This window comes from Erigeron canadensis, chromosome 7 (genome assembly GCF_010389155.1).
Source record: "Erigeron canadensis isolate Cc75 chromosome 7, C_canadensis_v1, whole genome shotgun sequence".
NCBI classification, from domain to species: Eukaryota; Viridiplantae; Streptophyta; class Magnoliopsida; order Asterales; family Asteraceae; genus Erigeron; species Erigeron canadensis.
The window spans coordinates 37,844,385-37,856,124 of record NC_057767.1 but is presented as its reverse complement, the minus strand read 5'-3'; the positions used below and the strand labels follow the sequence as shown (position 1 = coordinate 37,856,124).

At 33.4% G+C, this 11,740-nt stretch overlaps 2 protein-coding genes across 3 annotated transcripts; both read left to right on the top strand.

Annotated features, from left to right (window-relative positions):
* The first annotated feature begins 3,102 nt into the window (after positions 1-3,102).
* LOC122609483 (putative ubiquitin-conjugating enzyme E2 38) lies at positions 3,103-5,835 on the top strand. Its single transcript, XM_043782528.1, has 10 exons — positions 3,103-3,221; positions 3,561-3,962; positions 4,051-4,114; positions 4,199-4,338; positions 4,439-4,744; positions 4,833-5,099; positions 5,212-5,253; positions 5,403-5,444; positions 5,590-5,637; positions 5,710-5,835. Exons 1-10 carry the CDS (start codon positions 3,144-3,146, stop codon positions 5,833-5,835), a joined length of 1,515 nt encoding a protein of 504 aa, XP_043638463.1. The 5' UTR covers positions 3,103-3,143.
* On the top strand, positions 5,709-8,840 carry LOC122607859 (putative ubiquitin-conjugating enzyme E2 38). 2 transcript variants are annotated; one of them, XM_043780929.1, is made up of 8 exons: positions 5,709-5,751; positions 5,880-5,921; positions 6,708-6,854; positions 6,952-7,242; positions 7,329-7,392; positions 7,479-7,618; positions 7,948-8,256; positions 8,334-8,840. In XM_043780929.1, the coding sequence occupies exons 2-8, from the start codon at positions 5,913-5,915 to the stop codon at positions 8,508-8,510; spliced, it is 1,137 nt and encodes a 378-aa protein (XP_043636864.1). In that variant the 5' UTR covers positions 5,709-5,751; positions 5,880-5,912; the 3' UTR covers positions 8,511-8,840. The 2 variants fall into 2 exon arrangements, with proteins under 2 accessions (XP_043636864.1, XP_043636863.1); XM_043780928.1 differs by having other exon boundaries at positions 7,476-7,618.
* The last annotated feature ends 2,900 nt before the right edge of the window (positions 8,841-11,740 follow it).

Here is an 11,740-nt window from a genome sequence, read left to right as displayed (position 1 = left end):
AATTAAACTTCCCGAAGTTTTCAAATCTTTTCAAAACATCATCTTATCCATTACCAAGTCCCAGTGCCATTGGACTACTATACTCAAGTTGCTTCAGGTGATCTACTAACCCATCTTCCATAGAGAAAATACCAACATGTGACCTTCGGTTCATCAACAGAATCTTATGAATCAGTAAATACTCAAGCTTGGACTCCTTGCTTGGTGCATGACTATAAATGTTTGAAAGAATGTCCTAAAGAACCAAAGGAACAAAAGAAGCTTTGTTATAACGGGAAGTGTTAGAGATTATTGGGTTTCGGATAACTTAAGTTCTTTTTTCTTGAAATTGATGCATTTTGATGGGTCTGGAGTTTCATTCGGCTGAAACAGGGTGCGAGTTGTGAGTTTCACAACCCTCTTTCACCTTTGCTAATTTTTGAAGAGATGTGGATCAAGAATAGGCTAAAAAGGTGAACCCCGATTGAGACATTTGGTGTAGCGGACCTTGTCTGTCTAACTTGTTCTTGGTGTTTACTGTTCCTTTTAATTTGTATTATTAGTCTATTGTTAGGAGGATGGCAATGGTCTAGGCATGGGGTGCGACAAACACCTCCGCCAACATCAAGGCATGGGCTAGACATGAGTGATTTCGGCATACATTGTCGCTTGGGCATGGAAGAGAGAGAGAGAAAAATAAGCAATGATTTAAGGATGGATAGGAGAGAGAGTGGATATGATTGAAGAAAAATAGTAAAGGGATAGTGAGGCATGAAAAGACATGGTTGGCATATGTTAGACATGGCTAGACATGAGTTAGACATGGAATGATGTGACATTATATTATCGGTAGATGGCTAGACATGATTAGGCGCGATTATGCTTAGTTCTTTGCCGGTGCTTTAATAATAAATGGAATAAATATATCTCACCGTTAGGTGTTAGAAAAAACAAAGTTGTGAGTTTGACTGACTATAGTGATAGTCTTTAGTCATTGGACAATATTAAATAGATTTCGCTCTTGTTTTAAAATAAAAAATTGTGTCCCACAAAATCAAAGAGAGAATAATGACCATTCGTTGAAGCATTTTCGTTTGTTTATGGCAACAAGTAATATACATCAATCCCCATTAATAATTAAAATAATAGTACTAAATATTGAGTGGTGGGAGCAGTGAAGAGTAGTGGGATCCATTCTTTTTTCTTTCACAAAAAAGTATTGACATTGACGAAATGACAACAAAATCAAGAAGAACATGTTGGGTCGGCGGGGGAAAAAATTTAATGGAAAATTACACTTTTGGTTTCTGAATTTGACATGTTTTTACTTTTAGTCATTAAATTTTAAAAATTGCAAATTTACACTAAACTTGACATATTTTTTCACTTTTGGTCACTGCATCAACTTTGTTAGTTTTTTTCCGTTAACTTGCCCAGATCCGTTAATTTTTTTTCACTTTTCGTCCTTCCCATTATTCCATAACTAAAATCGATAATCGGTCTAACTTCAGGTCTTATATATTGTTTTGGCCGATTAGTGAAAATACATATTCATTTATTATGTTTTGAAATAAATTTTTTATGTTTACAGTTTACTATCTATTGATTATATAGTAGTTTGATTAGATGAAAAAATTGTTTTTTTTAAACGACGATGAAATAATTGTTATTGAACTTTTTATTTATAAAGATAGATTTATTTAGTGACTATGTTTGAATTTTGAGTCTTCTTATGTCTACTTTAACCGTAAATTTTTTTTTGTGTGTGTTACATAAACTTATATAGTTTTTCTTAATTCATTTTATTAACTATTAATGAACGAAAATAAAAAAATGGTATTGTAATGTTTATCTGAAGTAATGTGTTGTAGGTTTTCTGATATTCTATAACGCCTTATAATTTAACCGTAAATATTTTTGTCTGTATTATATAAATTTGTTATAAACATATAATAATGAACTAATTTTTAAATATACTTTTCATTGATTTAATTTACACCAACTATTATATATTACAAATAAAAATGTTTAGAGTCAAAGTTAAAAGTAAAAATACTAAGAAAAAATCAAAATAATAACATTTAAAATTGGACAAATAAAGTATATATAAAAAACTTAGGTAAATTACACTTTTCATCATTGAAGTTTGTCGATTATCGATTTTAGTTATACAATAATGGAAAGGATGAAAAATGAAAAAAAAACTAATGAATCTGGGCAACTTAATGGAGCAAAACTAACGAAACTGGGTGATGTGACCAAAAGTGAAAAAAAGTGACAAGTTCAGTGTATAATTTGCAACTTTTGAAGTTTAGTAACTAAAAGTGAAAAACGTGTCAAGTTCAGGGACTAAGTTCAGTGTATAATTTTTGAAGTTCACTTTTATACTTTAACCTAACTTAAGTTTTTTAACTTTATATTTTAGACACCAAACTTTTGTATTATCATGTTTTTATCACATAACCTTTCACACATGTATGGTTTTATCCCTAAGACTTTTCTTTCTTTCGTTTGTTTGCTTTTCTTTTGTCAGTCTCAAACTTCACTCCCACCTTTTTTTAACTGTGAGTTTTTATTACATAACTTTCGTTTGTTTGCTTTTCTTTGTCATCCCCATTGTAAATAAAATTTTAATTATTCAGTATATAAAGCTATAACCAGGCTTAGTGGATACTTTTATACACGGTAATTATTTAGGCTCGAAAAAAAATCCCGCAGCAACGCGCGGGTATTTTTTCTAGTTTGTTCTAAAATCATATTTTAGGTTGAAGAGGGGCAAAAGTAGTGTTTTAGAAAATACAGGGGACCGGTTATGTAAAGAAAATCTAAAAATAGAAAGAAACCCTCCCTTATTTGAAAGGAAAATGGGAATAAGGGGAAGAAAAAAGTTGTATCTATCCTCATACGGTGAAACAGATGCAGATAAAAAGGTGAATAATAAGTCCTTCATTATTTATTTATTTATTTAACTATTTTTATTTTCCATATCGAACATAGATGATAGATGATAATAGTAAATAATATTATTTGTTAAGCTGAGATGTTGGTTATTGAATTGAATATAATATATATGTAAGATAAGAATAAAATAAGTTTGTTGTTGTTGTTTTGTGAAGCAGATAATAATAATAATAATACAATAAGTAGAAAAAGAAGAAGAAGAGATGTCTGGTTTGTTTGGACCTGGTTTACGAGTAGAAACAGGCCTCATCGATCCTCATCAGTCCACGCAACGCTTGAAGGTTCTTTTTATTAATCCATTTTCTTTCAACTTTTTCGTGTTTTAATAATTATGAAAGTTTCATGATATCTAGTTACTTTTAGTATATTGTATTGCATATATGGGTGGTGGTTATTGTGAAACAAGTATTAGAGTATAACGAATAGGATAAGTTATTGATGATTATGATAAAAATGATGCACGAAGATTCATAGAGTATAAGTATATACTGATGCACAACGATTTTCGGTAAAGAGAAAAAAATGTTTTATTCTTTTACTATAATACCTGTTTATTTGAAGCAGAACCCATATGATTTATGTTCATCGTTACCAAGACTAATGTACATCTTAAACTGCAGGACCGTGGGTTATGGACCGACCCAAACGAGTATCCTTTAGGGACAGTGTTGGCTGTAACGTCTTGTACGGTCGTTGAGGTTCTCGTCAAGGATGATACCAGCGTCAAAAAAGGGGACCCTTTGTTTGTCTTGTATCGTCCTCTCCCTCCACCTCCAACTACACCTCTGTCTCCCTTTTCACCAATGCCCGAATACCTCAAAATACAGATTAAGGAGAGTCTCAAGCAGCGTCAGCAGCATCAGTCTGCTACCATTGTCGACAATACTCACAAAATGCCAACCAGGCTTCTCCATCACAATGTGGATGCTGCTCAACTTCTTTTGAACTTCAAACGTTTTGATACTGTCGTCGACTATTCCGACCATCTTTTTTCAGCAGAGTCTTCTCCTGAAACACAACAGGTCGCTTTCCTATTTGTTAAATCATTTATGAATTATGTTTAACAACTCTTGACCTTTTCATTCATTTATCGATTATGATCTTTTTCAGGCACCAATTGACTGGGTTAACAAGATACAAGAAGACAGGAGGATCCTTAAGGAACGTTTGCCTGGTAATTCACCACCTTGCCCCATTCATTCAGCTTTTTCCTTTCCCTTTTTCTACATTTAATAACTTTAATTTTCAATTTCTACAGACACAATATTTGTTAGGGTTTTTGAATCAAGGATGGATATTTTAAGAGCAGCAATTGTTGGACAAAAAGGGACTCCTTATCATGATGGTCTCTTCTTTTTTGACATGTGCTTCCCAATAAACTATCCTGATAGTCCCCCCGTATGCCTTCTTCTTTTATCCATTTCATTTTAATATCCATGTATATATATTCGTATAGTTTAACGACTTATTTACTTTTTTCTTTCTGTTTTGATAACAGCTTGTGCGCTACCACTCTGGTGTTCCTGGTATCAGCCCACATCTAAACAAGTGTGGTGATGTTCGCTTGGTCCTGTGTAATGAATTTGCCAGACAGGAAAATATGTGGATTCCTGGCACTTCTAATATGCTCCAACTCCTGGTCTCCATACAAGATCTGATTTTGAATGCAACACCTTATTTTAACATAATTGGAACTGCAATGTCGATAAGTCGCATTCAAGAAAGAAAGTCCTTCCTATTCAATGAGAATACTGTTGTCAAATCACTTGAGACAATGGTCTATACGATGAACAAACCCCCCAAGGCAAGATTTTGATTATTTATCTCTTTATTTATGTTTTTTTTTGTATGGTTAACTGATAAAAAGATGTTTGTGTAATGCACACATACAGAATTTTGAGGATTTGGTGTTTGGGCATTTTCACATGCGTGTACATGATATCCTAATGGCATGCAAGGGTTATATTAAAGGTCAGCAAGAAGTGGGGTGTCTTGTCAGTGACAGCAATCATGCACCCTCAATGAAGTTCAAGAAGGATGTCACTTCATGCATCAAGCCCCTGGTAAATGCATTTGAAAACATTGGAGCAAAGGAAGCTCAAGAATATCTTTATTTAACTGAAAAGAAGCGTGCTACGTCTGCAAATGTGCCAACCCCTGTTAGTCTTTCTGCTTAATATCATCATTTATTAAATGCATGTCAACGTAGTTGGATTCTAATATTCTGCATATTTGTTTTCTTGTCTTATTTGATCACTTATATTATGTCAGGTTAATGAAGGCATCAATGATGCTGCACACAAAAAGAGGAAGGTAATCTTCTTTTCTTTCTTTGCTCTTTTCCATATTTACTTAAGTTTTTCTTAAATTCCCTTTCGGCGTGCTTATATATTGATTCTTGTATTATTCTGGGTGCGTTCGTTTTTGCTGGTGTTGTTATTTAATCAGTTACATTCTGTTAGGTTGAGGTAGATATCAATCATGCAGCAAAAAAGGAGAGGAAGGTATATCTTCCTTCCCTCTTGTCATTCCTTTTGATGTTTCGAGTAGGAGTAAAGTGTATCCAAATTACATATTACATTCTTGTAGTGGTTCTTGTATGCTAGGATGTGTTATTTTGTTGTTTTTTGATTACTTAAAATTTGTCAGGTGGTGGTTGTCAAAGAAGCTAGTGATCCGACAGAGAAAGAGAGCATGGTATTGAATTTTCTTAACACTTGTATCCTGTTTTATCGTTCTCTGATCCTAGGATGGTATTTTGGTTGTCAGGTTGATGTAGGCATCATTGTTGCACGAAATTTAATGAAGAAGGTAAACATTTCTTTCTTTACTGATTTGTATGCTCTTTCGTGGGGTATTGTATTCCATGCTCATATTGATTCTCGTGTCTACTAGGATGAGTTATTTTGTTGTTATTTGACCACTTCAAATTTTTTTAGGTTGCTTAAGAAATCAGTGATGGACTAAACTTAATGAAGAAGGTATAGACTATAAGTTTCTTCTTTCCTTTATCGTTTTGGGTTTCATTCATATGATATGGTATGTTTTGTGTTGTTTAATCACATAAAGTTGGTCAGGTTGTAGATAAAGGAACCAATAATTTAACAAAGAAAGAGAGTAATATGAATTCTCTCATTAATTGTTTCTTGTTCTAACGTCCTCTGATCCTAGGATGGTATTAAAGTCATCTTTAGTAGTGCAACACAATTAGTTCTCATACTTCTTAAAAGTAAAGCCCATCTTTTTGGACCTGATTATTCATCTATAACTTACACAAGTAGTGTTTCTGCGTCGAGTTGGATGGCATGCTTATGTACATTCTGGTACTACTGTATATATACTTTTTATTTGCTTAGGGTGCGTTTAGTTGTGGAAAACTAGGGTGTTTTTTAGAATAAATTTCAAGGAAAACAGAAAAATGGTTCAAATATAACTTTTTCTCATATATATATACGAGTATATTTTATGGAAAACTTAACGTGTTCTCCAGATTCCACACTAAACAGGTTTAATAGTTTTCAAAGGTTTTCTAGCTTTATAAAAAAAACTCTTTACATTTTCTTGAAATGTGAAAATGGAAAGTTAGAAAAAGTTTTCTGTGAATAAACATAACCTTAAAATTCGTCATTGTTGATCCTAATAATGCAGTGAACAAAGACATGGAAAGGTTAAGTTTCTTTCATTCTATCCACTCCAGTCTCAAATTACAATGTCTTTGGTATCCAATCTTAATGTCCTGTCTTGTGTTTTTTCTTTTTCGTAACAAGGTGCCCGACATTGACATATACCCTCCTGAAGCTCGATTCACCATCCGAGCCTCTTTTGATTGTGTGATCACTAAGGTTCTCGTCAGTGCCGGAACAGAAGTCAAAAAAGGGCAACCTTTGTATGTCAGGGGTCCTAGGAGAACCGAGGTTTGTACTTTGTAATTAAATTATCTGAAACCCAGTACTCTCTACCACCTGCCACTTGCCTTTTTAACAAAGATTCTCTTGTTCAATGGTTCTTTAGGACATTCTTTTAAACATTTCTAGTCATGTACCGAGCAAGGAGTCCAAGGTTGAGTACTTAATGATTCATAAGATTCTGCTGATGAACCGAAGGTCACATGTTGGTATTTTCTCCATGGAAGATGTGCCAGTAGACCACCGGCAACAACTTGAGGATGATAGCCCAATGCTATGGGGACTTGGTAATGAAGAAGATGATTTTCTGAAAAAATTTGAAAACTTCAGAAAGTTTGATTGTGTCAGAGGAATTTCTGATCACTTTTTTTCCACAGAGAGTTCTGCGTTGAACCAGGTAAGTGTGTGTTGTTTTTCCATTGGATTATTCCCTCAATAAAGTAGTATTGTTGCCTTTCATACACATATATGTGGTATATTCAGCAATCTAAAGAGTGGGCTGACATGGTACGTAAAGATTGGATGATTCTTGAGAAATATTTGCCTGGTAATGCCACTGCCAATGCTAATTTATTATGACCACTGTTTGATAAAGATTAGGAACATGAACTTATATTTATTTATTTGTAGCAGAGACCATATTTGTGAGGGTTGATGAATCAAGGATGGATCTTTTAAGAGCTGTAATTATTGGACCACAAGGGACGACTTACCGTGATGGTCTCTTTTTCTTTGATTTATGCTTACCAAGCAACTATCCTGCTAGCCCGCCGGTATGTTATCGTTCTCTTCTATCATCTACTTGATCTTCTCTCTCTCTCTCTATATATATATATATATGTATATGTATATATATAAGAGTGAACTTCATATTTCCCCTCACCAAAACTATGTTTTCCGCCAGTATTACGGTCATTTTATGATTTAAAGGTAGTGACTAGTGATATTTGAGATATATCTGTAATTAAAATAGTGATATGGGAATATTTGATTTTTGCTAATTTGAGTTGGATATATATGGGAAAATCAAATATGCAGCAAACTGCATGCTCCAGCAAGAACATGACTCATTGATTTAATATTATTTATGGTTTTGTTTTAGCGTGTGCATTATCACTCTGGTGGTTTTTGTATCCATCCAAAACTCTACAAGTGTGGTAAAGTTGATATGAGACTACCCAAAACAACCAGCGGCCAGGAGACGATGTGGGTCCCAGGCACCTCAAATATTCTTGACCTTCTAGTTTCCATACAAAACCAGATTTTCACAATAAACCCTATGTACAACGATCTTACCTATTCAGTCATGCGAGGCTCTCCTTATGGAAAACTATATTCGTCATGCTACAATGAGAACACTATTATAAAATCACTCAAAACAATGGTTAATGTCATGAACAAACCACCAAAGGTAAGATTTTGACATGATTTTGTCTGCAGTTGTTTATTGTGTGCTTTATCTAACGAGATGTTGTATGATGTCGTCAGAGCTTCGAGGACTTTGTTGTCGGCCATTTTCGCAATTGTGTTCGTAATGTAATGGTGACATGTAACAGGAAGGCCTACTCAGTCATGTTCAAGGATGATCTAGCTTTATGCAGGAAGCTCCTTGTAGCTGCATTTAACAAAATTGGAGCTAAGGTACCCGAAGAATTTCTTACATGAAACTGAAATCGTTCCTTTAGGTTTGGACATATTTGTTAGTTTGGTTCAAGTGGCAAGATTGGTGGGTGGCAGCTGGTCGTCTTAGTATCATGTTTCTGATGATGTTTTGGACTTCGGTTTTCATGTGGGCCAAGGGCATTCCTTTTTGTTACCGTTTGATACACCAAATCATGGTTTTTGATGCTGCTATTGCTACTGCTGTTCATATTTGCTACTGGTCATGTGGTCGTTATGTTTGCTTGTAAATCCGGGTCTGAGGTGGATGTTAGTTTCTGCATTTGTTTTATGCTCGTGTATAATTGAGGTTTACATGTTTTGTTGCTGCTCTTACCTAATCGTATGCATCTTAATCTGTTTTAATGGTATTCAAGTTTAATTTTGATGCTTTAAATGAATCATCTTTTTCGAGTTAAATTAAGATGAAGAAAGAAGAACTCTGCAGATCTGAATCATTCCCCAATAGATGGTTGACAACCTTCTTATGTCATGTGATTCTTATTTCTGCCTATATAAGAAATCACTTGATCTAGCCGTAACTCTTGTTAGTTTGTGCTACAACAACACTTAGTGTGTTCTTGTTCTTGTAAATTGTTCAGTTTTTTTATGTTAAAAACTTAACAATATTTTTCTTTCTCATTCATTGTAAACCAATCATGTATTTACCGTTTAATTAATATACATATGATTAAACGTGTTTACTTTATTTGTTTGTGTTTACTTACTTGAACTTACATTAGGTGTAACTTAACTTAATCTGTGCAAACGTGGGACTTTCAGTATATCTTTATCTTATGTCGTGTATCATTGATGAATTATATGTATGTTCCATCAAAGAAGAAATTGAAGAAATTGAAGAAAAGGTATCTCAATATTTTTCTTTTAAAAGTCAAAATATATTTACCGCTGAAAATTGCATGGATGTGAAGTTTACATCAATATGTGACATGCATGGTTTATCCAAATTGGTTTTTGATGGACCTATAGAAAAACAAAAGGTGTATTTGGTTGGGCCGAAGAAAGAAGTCCAATGTGGCTCTATCCTTGTGAGTTTCAAACTTCGGTTTATAGATATTGAAAAAGTCAAGGAAGGTCTTGAGTCAGTTGACATTTATGCTCCATATGACCCAGGAGGTGGCTGTGGTTTCGGCTGGCAAGCAAAACTCGAGGACGAGTTTTTTCGAAGAGGGAGAGAATGATGCAGGAGACCTGTGACCAGATTATCTTCTAATTTAATAAGTCGTATCTTCTATTTTAATAAGTTATATTTTATTTTTATAAGTTATCTTTTTATTTATTGTGATAAGTATGAATCGATTTGTTTCCTATTTTAGAGGTATTAGGATTATTATAAATAGGGGTCTTTGGTTATTGGAAAGAGTAGTTGATTGATATTGAGTTTTATAAGAATATTCACGTTTTGTCAATGGTTTTCAGTCTTTTTAATTAATCTTTAGTCTTGAGCCATTTGAATGCACGCGTAACTGCATCAAATAAAGGAACACATCATGGAGGAAATTACTTACTATGAAAAAAATTGATAATATATATACATAAAAAAAAGAGAAAATTACAGTTTTCGCCCTTCAATTTACACGTTTTGCACTTTTCGTCCTTAAAGTGAAAAAATTGCAAAAAAAAGGCTAAATTTGGCACTTTAATCACTTTTCGTCTACGCAATAACGGTGTTAATTTATCTCCGTTAAGATTGCCAACATCCATTAGTTTTTTTTTTCCCACTTTTTGTCCTTTCTTTTTTCACACTCCCTTTTTATTATTTTTGAAAATGTCAAAAATGTCCAACGAAGTAGAAATCGTACAGGAGTAGGCAACGAATCTTAAAAGAAACTATTAAATGAATAAGGTCAGTATCAAATAATACATCAAAAGCACGAATATTTATGAACACATAACGATTTATTGAACGGGACAATTACATAAAGGTACGTGTAATTAACACGCTGAATAAATAAAATCAAACACATAATATGTTTGGGGTTTTCTTTAAGTGACGTGTGATACTATATTTAAGCTACGTATGTCTCTTTTAGGCTATACTTAATTAAAAAAAGTCCTTCTAAGATAACATTAATAAACAATAAATATTCGCACTGTTAGTATTATTAAAAATAATATTATATTTATTTTGATCATATTTAATTAAGCATATATACGTAAATTATTATTCTAACATTTTCGAGTATTGAACTTTACAAATTACAAACCAACCCACAATTATACTATAATGTTTTTGTTAAGTATATTGTGTTATCAAAACTTCAACAAATATATTTTGACAAGTATATATATATATATATATATAATTATAGAGAAAATGTCATAAATGGTCCCTGTGGTTTGTCACATTCTCATTTTGCCCCCTGTGCTTTTTTTTCGTTACAACTGGTCCCTGTCTTTTTCATTTTCATTGCAAGAAGCCCCTGACACTAATTTCTGTTAGATTTAGCCGTTTAAACCCCTCACGTGCAAACCACGTGAGGCTATAATCGTCTTTTTACCAGCCTTAGGGACTATTTGCAATAATAATCATTTTTTTAATTTAATATATATATATATATATATATATATATAGTATCCATTTCATTATCAGTATTTATGCCCATCTATCTATATCTATACATATTTATTGTATTTCTATATCTCTTTTTCAATATACAGAATAGCAAAATCAAGATCCTAAATCATTACCCAAACCACAAAAATTCCACAAATCTTAACCCAAAGCACAAAAATTTCTTCAAAAAAAATCAACTGGGTTGGATCAGTGGTTGGAACTCATGCCTCTAGAAACAGAGGTCATGGGTTCGATCCTCATGCCGGCAAGGCTGGAGGTCCTTTTCTACCTATGGTAGAACCTGGAAGCAGCCTCTCTACCTTTGGTAGGGGTAAGGCTGTCTACATATCAACCTCCCCCATATACCGTCGAAGACGGTATTGGGACCCAAAACCCGTGAAAGACAGCATTGGGAGTTACTTCACTTTACTTTACAAAAATTTATCCAAAAATCACCATCCTTGTGTATCATATATGTGTATGTGTGTGTATATATATATACACCGATCTATATGTATCCCAGCCTGTGCATTCCACATATTTATCATCATCCCCAAATATTCATACCTACTTCAAGAAAGAAAGAGAAACATCAAATATTTCGAAAAGCTTTGTGATGTACAGATAGAACAGATCCACCATTTGTAACATTTTTTCT